This window comes from Lutra lutra, chromosome 3 (assembly GCF_902655055.1).
Source record: "Lutra lutra chromosome 3, mLutLut1.2, whole genome shotgun sequence".
Lineage (NCBI taxonomy): Eukaryota > Metazoa > Chordata > Mammalia > Carnivora > Mustelidae > Lutra > Lutra lutra.
This window is the reverse complement of record NC_062280.1, coordinates 22,582,407-22,602,569: the sequence shown is the minus strand read 5'-3', so window position 1 is coordinate 22,602,569 and position 20,163 is coordinate 22,582,407. Positions and strand designations below refer to the sequence as shown.

The window sequence follows — 20,163 nt, the reverse complement described above, 5'->3', positions numbered from 1 at the left end:
TCATTCAGGTGGAAATGGATTATAGGAAATTGACTTGCATGATTAGGAACTGAAAGGTAAACAAAGTCTCTCTTAAAAATGAGCTCAGAAGTAAAAGTTAAATTTCCTACTTCATTAATTTGAGCCAGACTATACTAGAGTTTGATTTGAGGCTCTAACATAGACAGTTTTACTGAGTTGCTTGGCTTCCATTATATGTCAAATGCTCAGTTTCCATTATATGTCAAATGCTCAGTTTCCTCCAGTGTAAAGTTGAGAATTCGGTTTACAATAAAATACCTACCTTCTCTGATTATTGTAGAGATTAAGAACAAAGATCATTTTTAAGTGCTCAGCTGAGTACCTGATATATTGTAAAACATTAATAAATGGTGGAAAAATAAAGAGGCATGGGGAGAAAAGGAGGGAGAGAAAAAAAGGGAGAGAAAGAATAAAGAAAAACCAAAGGAGGAGACAGTGCTAAAGAAAAATCTCAATAACTGTATTTAGTTGTAGCACAACATGTAATGTAACAGATACTATTTTGTAGACTAATGAAAACCAAATAGAGGCAGTTTTTTTCATGGCAATATTTCCTTTATGGTAAGTCACACTCCTTCCTTAGTCCAGAAGATTATTATTTCTTCTTAATCATAACACTGAACTTAGGATATTTTAATACTAACATTATAATTAATATTACTGTGTCTCAACCATAATATATAAGGCATTTTCCAGGGCAAATATATACGTTATATATGATATTTCTCATTCTTCCTAATTTTATGTCAGTATAAAACATATTATCTGAAGCCTTTCTCTTGATCTTTGGAAGGTTTTGATAAAAAGTCTATTTGGTGGGACTAAGACATCTTATAAATATATAGACATTATTTGTATTCATGTATACAATTCATGCATGGATGGAGAGAGAGATTTTAAATGTGAATAACATGGAGTATTATAAGCAAAAAACTTGTAGTAAATTAAAGACAGGTTTTACTTCCCTTAATTCCCATTACCTTGATCTTCAACTATTTTTAATAGAACGTATGGTTTGAGTAAAGTAGCTAAAGTATTTCTTTAAGCTAATAGGTAAAATCATAATTAAATGATATTATGCTTTTCAAAAACAAGTTTATGCAAAAAAATAAATTTACGGTTAATTTGTCAATTACAATTTTTAATGTATAAAAGAAATCAATAAAGTTAACTGGCATGCTCATTTTATAACACGATGGTGTCATTGCCAGAAATAGACTAGGCACTCTTAGTCCTTTATTTAGAATGGAAACCACAGGCAAACCTGTGTGCAGGGCTGTCCATAGGAATGTTCACCTTTCATCTCTTGTCATGTTTGATAATAGTCATGTGCATGTACTTAGAGTAACAGAATGCTCATAAATAAGCATGTTCAAACTGTATCACAGTGAGACACAGACAAGAAAGTGCTTAGATAAGAGAATGCAGTGATGATATACAATGGAAAAGAGACAATGGGTTTGGTGAAAAATAAAGCGATTTCAATGGAATTGTAAAAATATGTTTCTCTCTATCCTGAGCTTTATTTTGGATCACCAAACACAATGACAGGATGGACATAAAGTTCTTTCTCGTGGCTCTGAATTTAGCTAGGGAAGTTCTCAATTTTAAAGTCCTCTGGATTTCAAGTGGCTCTAGGATACAACTCCCTGCAGGTACTTTGAAGTTGGTAAGTAGGATTCTGTCAACTTATTTTATGAGAGTCCTGAATCTCTAAAATTAAGTATATAAAATTTCTGTGGTCCATTGGGTTTCATATGAACAGTCCAGAATTCATTTCATTCCTAGCAACTTGGAAGTATTCTCAGTAAAGGTTTGCACTGACCCCATCTTTGTGTGCTTGCCCTGAATTGTGAGTATTTCTTAATAAAGCCAAGAGATTTGATTATATGACCAGAGCTGTTCTATACACTGCTTTTCATCAAACAACAAGTGTTGAAAGCTCATTCTACTACTGCAGAGCTGATATTTTCTCTGCATACAAAAGTCTTTACACATTAAAAAATGATAACAACAGGAATTTTCCCTCATGGCGAACTTAATTTCTTGGCTTCACGTTCATCAAAAGCATAGTATTTTATTCGATGTATATTCAGTTATAAATAGAGCAAGTTTGCCAGAACATTTAATTTAGACTTTAAGCTTTGAGAGACATTCATATCACATTGAGGAAAATCTTAATTATGTGTGAATTATGGGCAAACTCATTTATAGCCTTCTATAACACTCCCTGTTAAACTAGCAGTTCGTTGTATCAGTTATACTTCATAGACTGAAACAGTATTTAACCAAGCAGAGTTTTTGTTGTTGTTGTTTCATTTTGCTTTGTTTTTGTTTTTGGGTTGTTTTTTTTTTTTGTATTTTTTAAGATATAAGTTGGTTCACTGTATAGAAGCAGATGCAGATAAACCAAGCTGAGGGAGCCAGTACAATGGGGTTCCAGAGATCAAGGTTGCTGGAACTAATGGCGATTTCAAGGTTCTAATGCAAGGATGAATTAAAATCAATGGATTTAGACTCAGATTCCTAGAAGATAAGCCTTATGCCTTTCCATTTGTTGGAGGGCTGTGGAGCACTTTGATTGATAGCCCTATTAAGGCCACATCTAATGTATCACTGTATCCTATTGTTTACTTCCCAAGTGAAAAAGAAGGTTCTCAAAGATGTAAAACAACAGATGTCCACAGGAAGAATAAGGATCAGGTGATGCTACAGATGGATACATGCTTCTAAAAAAACCTAAGTTCATTGTTCTTGGGTTTGATCTCTCTTGGAGAAGTGGTCAATGAATAGGATTTAATTTTTCTCTGGAAGGTATATATTGATACAAGGTCTCTACTTGCCTAGAATAGCAGCAGTCACCTTTCAAAGTAATAAAACATTTTTTTTTACTTTTCTAAATGAAGTACTTTTTTTTTACTGTTATGTTAGCTACCATAAAATACATAATTAGTTTTTGATGCAGTGTTCCAAGATTCATTGTAAAACTTAAAAAAAATGTATTTCTTAAAATAGTTGAAAATATTGCTTGAATTACTGAGAAGTGTTTGGCATTATTTGGAAGTATTTATTTGGTATGGTCACTATATTATAGGTGAAATGTTTCTCCTTAAGAAGAAAACTCTGAAAAAAAAAACAATAAATACTTAATTTTAGAAGTTATTTTATGTTCATTTTTGAAAAGAAAAGGCGTGTATATATCAATTACATTAATTACAAAAATATATTTATGCATTAGGAGAGGGCATTTTTTTTAATCTCCAAAATTTACACCTTTTGGATATTATTAAATTTGTTATAAATTTTGTTTCAGATGTTAGTATGATTCATAAAGATGGGAGCAAATATTTTCTGTGCTATAAAAGCAAATATAAATCATATAGAAACAAGATTGCTCAAAATAATCCTTATGAAGAGTAACTTTCATACTAATAAATGTAAGGATATAGCAAAAAAAAGAAAAAATATTTATTGTGTTTGTTTTTATACATCTTATGAGATTGTAGGTGCCATTAACAATTTAGGATGTTTGAGAAGACCAAAAAGCAATTGTTCTCACTATAATTATTTGTAGCGTATATTTTTCCTAATTAAGAAAAAAACTTTAAAGGCAAAATACAATAAATAAAATTTATAAATAGACTTGATATGTCTGGAGGTTTCTTTAGGATAGTCAGACTGGACCATTCCTCTAGAACTAGAATAGCCTTCGATGAAGATCTCATATCTGATATCATCATAAATGTCTTCAAAGCCCCTTTTAATCCTCCTCCACATGTAGCCTAACAAACTTTGGACAAGGCATTGCTAATTTTTCCATTGCTACTTAAATCCAATCTGAATGAACTAACTACAGTCATATTTCTTATGTTTTCATTCCTTTATCTGATTTAAAATCTGGCTGCATCTCTTCTTGATTCTATAGAGACCCTTACAATGCAATTGAAGCCATAGACCCAGAGAAACTGAATGTCTTCCGGACAGTTCGAGAGATAACAGGTAATTTTTAATAGTACATTTTTGTGCTATGAACTATGTGAATTTTGGCATTTTCCTGAAAATATTACGTAGTATTGAAATCAACAACTTATTTTCAAAGCAAATTCTAGTTTTAAAATGAATATCATTTTAAATTATGGGTGTCTTTATTCCTTAGCATTTGTGCACATTTTGAAAGCCCATGGAATTTATGAAATAAAATATCTTTGATATTTTTATGTTATTGCTTTTGTGTCAACTGATCTTTTGATCCAAGTTTTTCTGTGTACCTTTTCACAAGAAATACTCTTGAGCATGGATAACATGTAGCACTCATTTAGCGCATATTTACTGAGCACCTGATATGTTCAGGGCTGTTATATAGTAGCTGATGAGGGACTCATAGACATGAATTGAATATAGATTTGCTATTGAGAATGAAAAATCAAATGAGAAAGGTTAGATGTATATATATAGGAATGCATTAGGCTGCAAGGCAGACAAATGATATCCTAAGTGTAGAGATAGAGTAGTAAAGGATTTCCAGAGAAATTAAAGCTGTATTTTTCTTTATATGTAATTAGACTAAGTATTTTTTGACTTTAGAAGAGTGAGTCAAGGGGCGCTTGGGTGGCTCAGTCATTAGGCGTCTGCCTTCAGCTCAGGTCATGATCCCAGGGTCCTGGGATCAAGCCCCACATTGGGTTCCCTACTTGGCGGGGAGGCTGCCTTCTCCTTCTTGCACTTCCCCTGCTTGGTTCCCTCTCTGTCTCTCTCTTTCTCTCTCTCTCTCTGTCAAATAAATAAATAAATAAATAAATTTTCAAAAAATTTAAAAAAAATAAAAGAGGAGTGAGCCAAATGAAGGGTCATTTAGTTATTCTTACGTATGTAGTTCTATGATCCTGTGTGTCTGAGAAACCTAGATTTTTGGTGTTCATTAGTTAGGTATTCGTTATATAATGAATATTGTAGCCCAGGAACTTTGGTAAGACACTCAATCTTACTTAGAAAAACTAGGAGATAGAATAGAATGAGTCAAAATAGGAACATTTAGTGTCTTTTTTTTTAACCTCCTATCTTTCAAGGCATTTTCATCAGGTTTCAAGGATACTCAGCATTAAACACAGTTACTAAGGTATTGGTATTCTGAGTTTTTTCACTGCTCTTATCTTTTTTAGGTTTCTTGAACATACAGTCATGGCCCCCCAACATGACCGACTTCAGTGTTTTTTCTAACCTGGTGACTATCGGTGGAAGAGTACTCTATAGGTAGGTGTGTATGTTCAGAAATGCAGGTCTTCCAGATTTCAAGACTAATGTCATGTGTACATATCTCAAAGTTTCAGCTTCACTGATTCTAGAAATATTGGGTTTCCATTTTTAATTCCAAACGTAAGCCCAATGAAAAATACTTCTGGTTATGCTTTAAAGTATGCAGGATAAAAATAAATATATAAGTAAAGTATGCAGAATAAACAGTTTGATTTTTCACCTGCCTCTCACTTAAAATGATTTTAGTGTTTTGCAGGTATGGTGTGCATAAAATCAAACCTTTGTTTTTGAACACATGTTATCATAACTAGCAACTAACATGGGATTACTTGATAATGGCTTAGGGGTACAGGAGGCAAATGCTATTTTACCTGAAGGTTCTTGTCTCTGGCGCCATCATTTCAACCATGCATCATGGGGCTGATATTTCAGGACTTGGTCCACTGCTCTGTGTTCAATGCTGGCTAATAGTAGGCAGGAAAATCAGAGCCCAGAAGCACACTGAAGGTCTAATATCAATATTTTAATTCACATAATAAAATGTGTGAATTAATATTTATTAAGCCACTGCTTTATTTTATTTTAGATTTCCTCTGTATGAGATTCTTATTTATGAACAGTTAAAAGTTAATTTACAATAAGGGATTTAGATTTCAATTTTTCTACTTAAATCTGAAGGATGCCTTTAACAATATTGTCATCAAATATTCCATAATAATATTCTCAGAAAGTCCACTGAATTTTGCTATTAAAATAGGTATATCTATAAGAGGTTTTAAACTGTAAGGGGGAAAAGTTCTTAATAAAAAGGCATAATTGAGAGATACAGTCTTTTGAAGTGCTACATGCGACTAAATTTTACTATCCATTGAATCAAATGTTAAAAATCTGCTATGCATTATTATGTTCACATTGTAATAAACAACTCAGGATGGTTATGATGAGAACACAGATTTCAGAGAATGAATTACATCTCAATTGAATACACATGTACTGAGTTTTATACATACATATGTATATATGTATATATATATATGTATATAAGTATATATGTAGGTATATGTGTGTGTATATATATATCTATATGTACATATATATACACACACATAACACATGGAAAAAATTCTGAATATTGCAGAAAAATATATTTAGATTTATAAATAAAATGAAAGAGGACAGCTTTGATCTGCAGAATGTAAAATATTGTTCATTAGTTGATTGAAATGTGGGAAACAGATGATTCTTTAGAGAATGGAAAAGGAATTTAATTAAAAAATGTAGACTGTTAAAATAAAAATAATTTCCTTGAAATGATAATTTGTTTATATAGTATAGTTGTTATTTAACTTTTAGACATGCTTTCCCCAGTTGTCCAAGCCTTCTGAGTATTTTTTTAACTTTTAGCTTAATTTCATTCTTTTCTTTAATTTTTAATGTTTCCTATCTTTACTGACACATTCTTCAACTATTACAATTTGTTTCTGAGTTTAAATTAAAGCCAAATATCCATAGTCATACACTGCAATATTTACCCTCTGAAAGTTTATCTAAATTTTTTAAATAGAGTAGAATTAATGTCTTACCTTAGGTAGATGAATAATATTCCACAAACATTTGTTGATTATTTAGCTTTTGAAAATTTTATTTAAGTAATCTTTACACTCAACGTGGGGCACATACTCATGACCCCAGGACCAAGACCCTCATGCTCATCCAACTGAGCCAGACAGAATCCCCTAATTATTTAGTTTTAAAACTGAATTTCATCCTTGAAGAACTTGAGACTTAGGGGATAGTGGGAAAAATAGTGAGCAGATATGTCAGTGGTAAATATGTAGACAGAAATGGAGGTATCATTAATATTTGTACTTCTAAAAATGAACCTTTTCTTTTGGGGGGTCAAATTATTCCTTTTAATACTTAGGATATATAGCATGTAGAAAAATAATATTCAGATCACAATTTAGTGATTCAGTTTCTTTTTTATGCCCTATTAGCACTCTTTTTAGAGTAAGATGTGACATCCTTATTTTACTTCAAGAATATATGCCAGAAGATGTTTATTAATATATACATATTAAATATTGTTCCATTTCCCCCCCCCTTTCTTCCCTTTAGTGGCCTCTCCTTGCTTATCCTTAAGCAACAGGGTATCACCTCTCTACAATTCCAATCTCTGAAGGAAATCAGTGCAGGAAACATCTATATTACTGACAACAGCAACCTGTGTTATTATCACACCATTAACTGGACAACACTCTTCAGCACTATCAACCAAAGGATAGTAATCCGGGACAATAGGAAAGCTGAGAACTGTAGTAAGTACATTATTCAGATATTAAAACAGAAACTTTGAACATTTTCTCCCATTCTGCATTGAACCAAACAGTTAAAAATAACTAAGTCAGAACTTTTCCCTCTTTCTCAAGTGTTAAGAAGGGGGGTAGTTAAACAGAATGGGTGACTTCTTATAATTTATTGCATGTTTTTATAACATACTGTGTGCTTGCAAATCTTCCCCAATTATAAGAAACTTCCTATAGAGACTAAGGTTCAGTAGGTGTTAGGTGGGACCTGGGACTTGAAATATGTAATAAGCATCCTGGGTGCATTCTTTGGATACCATCAGTTTGTGGCAATTCACCCTATCGAATTTTCTGTTTGCTTCTTGGTTTCAGTGAATAACATAACAGAGTGTCATTTGGGGGTAGTGGAAAAAAATGCAGATGTGTTCTGAAATGTGTAAAAAATGCTATTCCAGAAATTTGCTGTTCAAGAAGAAAGTTCATTTCATAAATGCATTTCTCTAGGCATTTCATGGTTTCTCCTTTCATTTATTTTGCCACTTAGCGATTTACTCCATCATTTCTTTGTTACTCAGAAGCAAATGATGTTTTCATGGGTACATAGCTATGCCCTTCCTATCTTAGACTTTGATATTTCAAGGATTAATACTTAACTCTGTGTGTTTCTACGAAGTACGATTTTCTTCTACATCTACAAGTGCCACTGCTAAGCATATGTGTCTGACTTACTTATGATAAATATCAAATAAAAAGATTCAGAATTTAAATGATCTGTTATAAATACATATATTTGTTGTGGCCATAATGAGTAAGTCCTTTTAAAAATCAAATCCTAAGAAACAGTTTGCTGTTGGGATGTCTTCTTACTTGTTTGGTATCACCATGGGACTAGGCACAAAGGCATATATACATAATGACTGAGTTAATTTTTTATGCATGTGAGTGAATAGTAAAGGACATTTTAAAATATATGAACTCTTAAGAGGCCTATGCAATTTTTATCTATGAGTACCCCACCTTGTTTAAGGCAGCTCAGGATAGCAGTATTCATAAAATATAACATAATTTATGAGGAAACCACATTTTAGCTGTTTTGGACCCTTAAAAATATTTTCCAGAGAAAAGATGTATTGCAACTTGAGTTTTTTTTACTTTGGGTGAACTAATTCTTCCTTTCCACATAAAATTAAGAAATATAAAATCTTATTTTATATCAAAATATGCATGTTCTTATTGAATAATATTTATCCTTTTATTTAGTCTGGATTATTTCCTGATTTCTTATAAGTCTTTTTTTTTTTTTCAGTTCTATAAAAGTTTTTTTTTATTAATTTTTTATTTTTTCAGCATAACAGTATTCATTATTTTTGCACCACACCCAGTGCTCCATGCAATCCGTGCCCTCTACAATACCCACCACCTGGTGCCCCCAACCTCCCACCCCCCACCCCTTCAAAATTCTCAGATCGTTTTTCAGAGTCCATAGTCTCTCATGGTTCACCTCCCCTTCCAATTTCCCTCAACTCCCTTCTCCTCTCCATCTCCCCTTGTCCTCTATGCTATTTGTTATGCTCCACAAATAAGTGAAACCATATGATAATTGATGTCTTTTTTTTTTAAAGATTTTATTTATTTATTTGACAGAGAGAGATCACAAGTAGGAAGAGAGGCAGGCAGAGAGAGAGAGGGAAGCAGGCTCCCCGCTAGGCAGAGAGCCTGATGTGAGGCTCGATCCCAGGACACTGGGATCATGACCTGGGCCCAAGGCAGAGGCTTAACCCACTGAGCCAGCCAGGGGCCCCTACCTTCCTGATTTCTGACAGAAAGCTTGTTTTTCTTTTTTCTAATACTTAGGCTTTTTATCCCACATTACTAAATATATGTTTGTACATGCCCCAGATAAAATAGATTATTCACAAAAGTAAAATAGAATCTTCTTTAACACAAATTTGTAACTATTACCCTAAGTCAAGGTTATCTTCTCCTTTTCTCCTACTTCTGTCAAAAAACAAAGTAAAACAAAACAAAAATGGAATAGTAGTACTCCTACCTTTCAAAGGTAAAATTTAACTCTAAAAACAAGAAAACCTAAAGAAAAAAAATAAATAAAAGAACCAGAGAAACACATTCCTTTTTGATCCATTTAATCATTTTACAAAACCCTCATTTACTTCTTTTATCTTTTATAAACTGAATAAAAAGCAAATGGGAAGAAGAAAATGTGGGAAGAAATTAAATGTAAAAAAGTCAAGGTAGGAAAAAAGGTTGTAACTATTCCATACTTCCTTAAGACTTCTAAACTTTTCATGCAACCAAAAAAGGAAATAATAACAATAAACTAAAAATCTAACTTGTGGGGCACCTGGGTGGCTCAGCGGGTTAAGCCTCTGCCTTTGGCTCGGGTCATAATCTTAGGGTCCTGGGATGGAGCCCCACATCAGGCTCTCTACTCAATAGGGAGCCTGCTTCCCCTTCTCTACCTGCCTCTCTGCCTACTTGTGATCTCTCTCTCTCTCTCTCTGTCAAATAAATAAATAAATAAAACCTTCAAAAAAAAAAATCTTACTTATCTTTATAGTTTTCAGTGTTATGCCCGTTAGACTGAGTTTAGCCCTTTTCCAGACCGTGATGTACTTTCTTGTTCTTTGCACTTAGAGTTCATTTTTCAGTTTGGGGAAGAAATGAAGCAGTTAGGAGAAACACAGTTTTATGGTGTTTTAGTATAAAACTGAGCTTTATCATATTTTAAAATTTGTAACAGCTTAGAACAATTTTTGCCCAGAATCCATTGATCAAAATTTGAATTTCAGTGTAACAGTACACTGGATCCTGAATTTTCAGAAATGTAATTACCTTGTAAACTTGACTTTAGAGGCAATGCTGCAGAACCTACAATGGTTGCCCACATGTGATTAAGGCTTTTTTTTTTTTAATCATCCATACTGCTATCTGCAAATGATAAAACTTAAATATTTGTTATGGTATCATAACATATATATTTAAAGACTGTTCAGCTATCTATGTCTCTTTTAATATACTATGAGCATCTAACATGGCAGAGTTCTACTTTATTGTTTTAAAAATACATATAAAATGTTTATTGAACAAGTGTCATATTAATGATAATGTATTTTCTAGTTTTTATATTATTAGATTGCCATAATGTGAATCTTATTTCATAAAACATTTTACGATGTGCAATTATTTCCTTGGGGTAAATACTTAGAAGTGGGATTTCTGTGTAAACGAGACTGTATATGATAAATTTACGTGATTTTTCTACATCATCTTTCAAAAATGCTAAGTCAGTTTACACTTGTCCTAAACAATGCTCGATAAAGAATATTTTCCACTGCTGTTTACAACACTGGATATTATCTATAGTTTTAAATTTGGGTGATATGAAATATGAAAAAAAGGTCTTTTTTTAAAAGATTTTATCTTATTTATTTGACAGAGGGAGAGATCACAAATAGGCAGAGAGGCAGACAGAGAGAGGGGGGAAGCAGGCTCCCTGCCAAGCAGAGAGCCTGATGAAGGGCTCAATCCCAGGACCCTGAGATCATGACCTGAGCCGGAGGCAGAGGCTTAACACACTGAGCCACCTAGGCACCCCTGAAAAAGAGGTCTTTTAAACTCACTTTTTCTTAGCTGACATTGAGCCTCTTTTTATATGTTGACTGAATATTTTTTTCTCTTGTGAAATAGTCAGTCGTGAGCTTTCTTTATTTTCAGTTGGGAGTTGCTCTTTTCATTTTGGAAAAGGAAGACCTCATCACAAATTAAATACATTAAATTTTTATCTCTTGAATGTGTTATATATAACTTTCCCTCTCATAATTAATTTTAAAATTTTGCCTTTTAATAAACAAATATTTTATGTTTTTATCTTTTTCTTTTTCTTTTTATGTTTAGTGTCTTGGCATTGTCTTACTATTTTGCTGCTAGTATTTTAAAAGCTATATGGACATTTTTAATCCATCTAGGAGTTTTGCTATAGCATTTTTTTAAGAATCTTTAATTGATTAGGATATTGATCAAACATAATTTATTGAATAATTCATCTTTCCTCTCTGATCTTAGGTATCTGCAGTATTTCAGCTAAATGGCAAAACAGTGCCAGGTTCTCTCTCTCGATCTACATAGTTTAATTTCATCTAAGCCACCACCTTATAAAGTATAATTATCCCTGCTTTGCAGATGAATACACAGATAGTCAAAAATTTAAATAATATTCCCACTGTTTGGAGCTATTAAAAATAATTCAGGACTTGAAACCAATGTCTGTCTAATTTCAAAATCTGTGATCTTCATTTCACCTTGATTTCCCCCCAAGTAAAGAGAAAGTGGTTGATTTTTGTAAGAAAACCTGATGATATTCTGAAATATACCCAATGCAGCAGAAGGCTGAGGAGCTCACTTTCAAACCAAATGACCTGGGTTTTAATCCCAAGAACATGATTGACTAAATGTTTGGCCTTTGGTAAGCTATTTAACATTTGTGAACCCTAATTTTATCATTTGGATATGGGGGTAATAATAGTACTGCCTTCACTGAATGCTTGGCTCAAAACCAAGTGCTATGTTTGTGCTATTATTATACAATTATATTCTGCCCTATTATAGATAGATTATATAGTATATGCATAGATATAGAACCATTATGTGATGTAAAGATACAATATTTAACTTTTACTTAATGAAACATACCTTCTTGGGGAAAAGAAAAAGAAGGAGAAATAACAGGACCTTTCTTGAGGCAAAAGAAAAATTTACATTATCGAGGTGGTGAATTGTAAGTGTGTAAGTAGTGCATATACCATGGGTTGATATGGAAGAAATAAAAGTGGTTATTACTAAGAGCCTAGATGTTGAGGAATTTTAAAACTGATCTGGTGAGATTTTAAATGGATAAAAAGTCTATGCTTGAGTCTCCTCTAAATACTTTTTTTCTTTGCTCTTGTAATTAAAACATTTTAAAATTGACTTGATTAAGTATAAACTATGCTTTACAAAAATATCCACAAAATATGAATTTTAGTTTAGTGTTTCAGGAGACAAATATTTGGTGAGGAGGAGTACATTATTTTTTGTACAAAAAATATACAAGGAATATAAATTTCTACACTTATCTATGATTTTGTTGTTCCTTGAAAGGGATAGTTGAAAAATCCTCCTCTTTGGACATAAATCTAGAAACAGAAAATAGTGTAACTCCAGTTAATTGGCAATAACTGAATCCTCTGAATGACAACATAGTCCACATTTATGATGAGTCTCTGAAGTCCAGAATTTAATCAAGACAAAGAATTGATTAGTAGGAAATAAAGGGTATTTAACACCAGTGGAGAATAACACAATGTTTGCTTAACATATTCTTTTGTTTTACTATAGTGACAGTGACAATAACTACAAATAGTAAGCATTTTAGTTATTATAACATCATAAGTACTGTATAAAATTGCAATTCAATTAGCATTAGCATTATCACCTCTTACAGTTGCATATTATAGAAAAATGAAATTTTGATAAAACCTTGTTTTAAGAAAATATTACTAAGATTACGGATATTCTTACCTTCTCTCGCTCCTTTATTTTTGCCTTTAATTAATTCACTCCAAGTCCAGCCCATACTCTCTTGGGTAAATGCATATTTTTCAACAAAACGAATTGTCCGTTGGGCCTCATAGCCAATCTTCACTGGAAAATTAATAGACTTTGCCACACTTTAAAGTGAAACACAGCTCAGTATAAAATTTAGGGTGTGTAGCTTAGGATATAGTGATGTCATTGTTCTAAGTAATCAGAAGATAGAAAATCTTAATTGTACTTACAAGATTTTTTTCTTTAAGTTACGGAATAAATATTAATACACTCTGTAAAAAATGCAAAGAAGAGTTTATTATGTTTGAAATAGCACAAAATCTCATTACTAACAATGCTATAAAATATTCTCTATGGTTTTTTTTTTTTTTAATTTGACAGAAAGAGATCACAAGTAGGCAGAGAGGCAGACAGACAGAGAGAGAGGGGGAAGCAGGCTCCCCGCAGAGCACAGAGCCCGATGTTGGGCTCGATCCCAGGACACTGGGACCATGACCTGAGCCGAAGGCAGAGGCTTTAACCCACTGAGCCACCCAGGTGCCCCCTATATTCTATGTTTTTAAGAGCGTAATAAGCAGTTATAATTTCAGAAATGACACTCCTTCTATTTTGTAATCTGGAAATCCTGAAATAAGGCAGGGCCTCTCAATTATCAAAACCAGAATTACTGCTGGCTTAATTTTTTGTTACAAATGGCAACATTTAGACCTGACTTGGTGCTAGAACAGCAAATGAGACTTTTTAAAGCAAAAGCTTTTAATTATTAAAAATCCAGAAGTCTGGATTTCAGTTTCCAGAGATTGCTGTTTAGGTAGTGTTGTGACTTTATTGTATCTTCCCAAAAGATGTATTAAAGTCCTAATGTCTAGTGCCCGTGAACATGGTCTGATTTGGAGACAGGGTTTTTGTATATGTATATACATATATATGTATATGCATGTGTATGTACATGTATATGTATATTAAGATATAAATTAAAATGAGGTTATACAGGAGTAGAGTGGGTCCTTAATCCAGTATGACTGGAGTCCTTATAAGAAGAGGACAGGAGATGTAGGGACATGGATAGGAGAACACCACATGAAGACATGCACACATGCAGACAGGGAAGATATCCAAGCCACAGCAGAGGCAGAGGCTGGAGTTATGCAGCTGTAAGCCAAGGAACACTAAGGATTATTGGCAAGACAAGCTAGGGAAGAGGCCGAGAGCCGATTCTCCCTCTGAGCTTCCAAGAAGGAACCAACTTGCCAACATTTGCTTTTGAAATCCAATCCTATGAGAGAATAATTCTGTTATTTTAGGCCGCTCGTTTTGTGGCATTTTGTTACACCAGGCTTAGGAAATGAATACAAACAGTGGTTTGAAGCCAAGGATTCTGCATTTTTAATACATAGCAGATCATTCCAAGGCAGGTGTCTGGGGGAAATTGTTTGAGAAACTACTCTAAGTCACATCCCCCATTATCCTCCCTATTATTCTGTCGTCAGAAGTATATTTAAAAACATATTGCGTGGTTATTCATTTCTTCTTGTAAGGGTCTAATTCCTCAAAAAGAATGTATGGTAGGAAATTCACAGTTGAACAACTTAAAACTATATACTTAATAATAGTTTTGGGAGACAAAGAATGAACTTAAAAAATCATCCTATACATAGTGTTCTATTTTTCTTTTTACTAATATAACATACTCTATAAAATAAGGGAATATTTAATGATAGTTTATAAATTAGTTGAGAAATTATAGTACAATATATTGTACTGTTAAATTTTATGTATTTTAGAGTTTCAACAAAATACTTAGAAATATACTCTTTTACAGTTACTGTGCCTTCTTTATAATGTACTCAGTATTGTAAGAATATTAAAGGACTTTCTAACATTTTGCCACTGTTGTCACTGTTGCCTGTCATCTTCTCCTATTAGAATTACCTTCCCAGTTTCCCTCAAGTCAGACACAATAACTGGAACACTTCAGACTAAATAAAGCACTGGGTCATGTCTGTTTAACCTATTCAATAGTGAGTAGGTATGTCTTATTCACTCACTATTCAATAGTGAGTAGGTATGTCTTACTTCTCCACTTCTATCTCCCCCTTTTGCTAGTCTGAACTGATTTTAACATGTAACAAAAGACTATACTGTCATTCCATACATATACATACAATATATATAACTTTCCCTACTTACAGAGATTACCACAGTACAGTTTTATAATGACACTTCTCCCAAGCATGTCCACATCCTAATTCCCCAAATCTCTGAATTTTACTTTGTATGACAAAAAACACTTTGCAGATGTGATCAAGTTATGAATCTTAATAGGGGAAGGGTTAATTTGGGTTATCCGGGCGGGCTGTAAGTGTAATCATATGTGTCCTCATAAGAGGGAGGTAGAGGGAAATTTGACTAAAGGAGAAGGTGAAGTGATCTTGAAAACAGAGGTCGGAATGATACAGCTACAAGACAAGGGATGCCAAGGTGGTCTCTAGAAGTTGAAAAAGACAAGGAACAAATGATTTCCTGAAGCCTCCAGAAAGAATCCGCCCTGATGATACCTTAATTTTAGTCCACTAAGACATATTTTGGACTTCTGACCTCCAGAACTCTGAGACTAAATTTGTGTTGTGTTAAATGACTAAGTTGAGGTTATTTGTTAAAAATGCATAAAGAAATTAATCCAGTACTCTTTTAATGACAGAAGCCCGACTCAAATTATTTTAGACAAAAGAAGAGGTTGTAGATGGAAACCAAAAGGAACCAAATAGCTATACTTATATCAGACAAAATAGAGTTTAATTGAAAAATGTAACAAAAAAGTGTAACAAGAGACAATGATGGTCATTATATAATGATAGGGTGATGAATTCACCAAGAAAATATAACAATTGTAAATATATATGCAAGCAACAACAGAGCATTCGAACAGATCTGAAGGGAGCAATCAACAACAATATAATCATGGTAGGGGAATTTAATACCCCACTTCCAACAATGGATAAATCATCCATACAGAAGCTCAATAAGGAAACATTGAAATTGAACTACAGTTCAGAACGAATAGACCTAACATAAAGAACGTTCCATCCAACTGCAGCAGAATATATATTCTTCCAATCACACATGGAACATTCTGCAGGATATGTCATATTTTAGGTCACAAAGGAAGTCTTAGCAAATTTTAAAAGATGGCAGTCATACCAATTGCCTTTTCTGACCATAAAGGTATGAAACAAGGAATCAGTAACAGGAGGAAAACTGGAAAATCCACAAATACGTAGACGTTAAATAACACACTACATAACAACCAATTGGTCCAAAATGAAATAAAAAGAGAAGTCAACTAGTATTAAAAAAAAAAAAAAAGAAATGAAAACCTGCCATACTAAACTAATGTGATGCAGCTAAAGAAGTCCTAAGAGAAGTTTATAGCAATAAATTCCTACATTTAAAAGAAACAAAGAAAGATCTCAAATAAAAAACCTAAACTTTATACGTCAAGAATTAGAAATCCACCACTAAATGAAGTCCAAAGTTAGCAAAAAAGAAGGCTATAACAAGGATCAGGACAGAAATAAATGAAATAGAGAAAAAAAAAGTATTACTAAAATGGATAGCGGCTTTTTGAAAAGAGTAACAAATTGGCAAAACTTCCGCTACATTTACCAAGGTAAAAAGAAAGAGGACTCAGATAATATTATAAATGGAAGAGGAAGCACTACAATTGATACTACAGAAATACAAAGGATCCCTAGGAGATTACAATGAACAAGTATATGGTAACATATTAGACAACCTAGAAAAAAAATGGGTAAATTACTAGAAACACAACCTAACAAGTTTGAGTCATGAAAAAAAAAAAAAAAAAAAAAAAAAAAACAAAAACGGGGATCTCAATAAACAGTAAAGAGATTGAATCAGTCATCAAAAACTCCCGACATAGAAAAGCCCAGGAGCAGATGGTGTTCTTGGTAAGTTTTACCAAATATTTAAAGAGAATTAATGCCAATCTTTCTCAAACTCCTCCAGAAAATTGAAGAGAAAGGAACAGTTCCAAATTCATTTTACAAGGCCAACATTGTCTGAATTTTAAAGCCAGATAAAGACACTGTAAGAAAAGAAAGTTACAATCTGATATTTCCGATGAATATTGATGTAAAATTTCCCCACCAAATATTAGCAAACTGAACTTAAAAGAATCATTCATGATGATCAAGTGGAATTTATCCCTGGGATGTGAGGATGTTTCAAAATATGTACATCATTAAATGTGATGCACTATATTAGGAGAATGAAAAGCAAAACTTATGATCATCTCAATAGATAAAGAAAAAAACATTTGACAAAATTTAACATCCTTTCATGAAAAAAGCTCTCAAGAAATTAGATATAAGAAGAAATAGAAGAAACATATTACAACACAATAAAGACTGTGTATGAAAAAGACACAGTTTGGGCGCCTGGGTGGCTCAGTGGGTTGGGCTGCTGCCTTCGGCTCAGGTCATGATCTCAGGGTCCTGGGATCGAGCCCCGCATCGGGCTCTCTGCTCAGCAGGGAGCCTGCTTCCCTCTCTCTCTCTCTCTTCCTGCCTCTCCGTCTACTTGTGATCTCTCTCTGTCAAATAAATAAATAAAAAATCTTTAAAAAAAAAAAAAAAAGAAAAAGACACAGTTTAGGAATACTTAGGGAAAAAATCTGACCAAGGAAGTAAAAAATTTGCACTTCAAAAACTACAAGACACTGATCAAAGAAACTGAAAACAGGAATAAATGGAAAGATAACCCGCATTCATGGATTGGAAGGGTTAATATTTCTAAAATCCCTAGACTACTTAAAGTCGTATATAAATGCAATACACACTTTATCAAAATCCTAATGACATTCCTCACAGAAGTAGAAAAAATAATCCTAAAATTCTTATGGAACTATAAAAGATCCTGAATATCCAAAGCCATCTTGAGAAAGAACAAAGGTTGAGGCATCACACTTTCTGATTTAAACTATATTACAAAGCTATGGTAGTTGAAGGAGTATGTACTGGCACAAAAACAGATACAGACTAATGGAGCAGAATCAAGAGCCCAGAAGTAAACGCACACATACATAGTTGATTTGATAAAGGAGCCACAGTATTCAGTGAGGGGAAGAATAGTCTCTTCAATAAATGATGTTGGGAAAACTGAATATTCAAGTGCAAAAAAAAAACCAGAATAGGACCCCTATCTTATACCACTTACAAAAACTAACTGAAAATAGATTAAGGACTTTAACATAAGACCTGAAACCATAATATACCTAGAAGAAAATGTAGGAAGTAGTAAGCTCCTTAATGTTGGTCTTGGCAATGGTTTTATGAATACAACACCAGAAGCAGAAGCAAAAAGAGCAAAAATAAACAAGTGGGACTACATCAAACCAAAAAGTTGCTGCACTGCAAAGAAAAAATCAATAATATGAAAAGACAACCTGCAAATGGGAGAAAGTATATGCAAATCATATATCTATCTGATAAGGCATTAATGCACAAATTACATAAACTCATATAACTCAATCCTATTTAAAAATGGAAAGAGGAATTGAGGAGACTTTCTGTAAAAAAAGACATACATATGGCTAACAAGTACATGAAAACAGGGGTTCAACATCACTAATCATCAAGAAAATGCAGACTGAAACCACACCTCACACATATTAGAATAAGACAAGCTATAACAAGTGTGAGGATGTAAAGAAAAGAAAACTCTTGCATGCTGTTTGTGGGAATATAAATTGATGTGTCTACAAGGGAAAAACAGCATATAGGTTCCTCAAAAAATTAAAAAGAGAACTGCTATATGATCTAGCAATCCCATTTTTAGGTATATGTGCAAAGAAAATAAAATCCAGATGTCAAAGAGATATCTGCATACCTATCTCCACTTCAGCATTATTCAGCCAAAAGAAAGAATGAAATCTTGTCATTTGCAACAATGTGGATGGAGCTAGAGTGCATAATGGTAAGTGAAATAAATGAGAGAGAGGTCAACAAATATCACATGATTTCACTCATATGTGGAATTTAAGAAACAAAGCAGGTGAACATGGGGATATGGGGCAAGAGACAAACCAAGAAACAGACTCTGAACTGTAGAGAACACACTGAGAGTTGCTGGAGGGGAGGTGGTCGGGGGATGGGCTTAAGTAGGTGATGGGTATGAAGGAGTGCACTGTGATGAACACCAGGTATTATGTGGAAGTGATGAATCACAAATTCTACAATTGAAACTAATATTATACTGTATGTTAACTCACTAGAATTTAAATAAAAATTTAGAAAAAAAAAAAAGATCCTTTCTCTCCTATTTAAAACCTTCCAACAGCTTCCCACAACTCTTTGGGCAAAGCAGAAAATCTTATAAATGGCCAGTAAGTCCTGCATTATTTGGCCCTTGTCTACCTCACTAGCTCATCTGATACTGCTTTCCCACTCACTGTGTCCAGCCTAGTTTCTAAAATCACTAATCTTATTCCCTGCTCAGTCTCTCTTGGCTAGAGTTGTGATTCCCAATTTCCCCCAGTCCTCTTCGCTTTAAGAATTCCTACTTATCTTTCTCATCTCAGTTCCTTCTTATGTGGACGGACCTAATGTGACCTGCCCATTAGGTTAGAAGAACTGATATACTCCGTCAGTGCTCAAGCTTTCTTGTTCTCTCCCTCTCTCAATGATTATCTAATGCTTGTCTCCTCAACTAGACCGTAAGGTCTAGATAAGACAGTATGTATTTTATTTCATGTTTTCATCATATCCTCATTTCTTAGCAGTGTCCAGCATAAAGTAAGTCGTTTTCTCAGCTTATTTTTTAGAAGTAAACACATGAATATGTGTGTATGTTTTCACATTTCTTTTACATATATTTACTGAGGACTTAATTTAGATAAGTGATTAAATTAAATTAATACTGCATTAAATACTCTGTTAATGTGATCTACTCTTCATCA

At 33.3% G+C, this 20,163-nt stretch overlaps 1 protein-coding gene across 4 annotated transcripts in view; it reads left to right on the top strand.

Moving 5' to 3' along the window:
- The window catches only part of ERBB4 (erb-b2 receptor tyrosine kinase 4), a 1,157,221-nt gene that overhangs the window by 866,780 nt on the left and 270,278 nt on the right, over positions 1-20,163 (top strand). For all 4 annotated transcript variants that reach the window (XM_047722028.1, XM_047722026.1, XM_047722029.1 and 1 more), the window contains exons 10-12: positions 3,947-4,020; positions 5,181-5,271; positions 7,393-7,592. In XM_047722028.1, the coding sequence (XP_047577984.1) occupies positions 3,947-4,020; positions 5,181-5,271; positions 7,393-7,592 (365 nt within the window). The remainder of the gene's footprint in view (positions 1-3,946; positions 4,021-5,180; positions 5,272-7,392; positions 7,593-20,163) is intronic.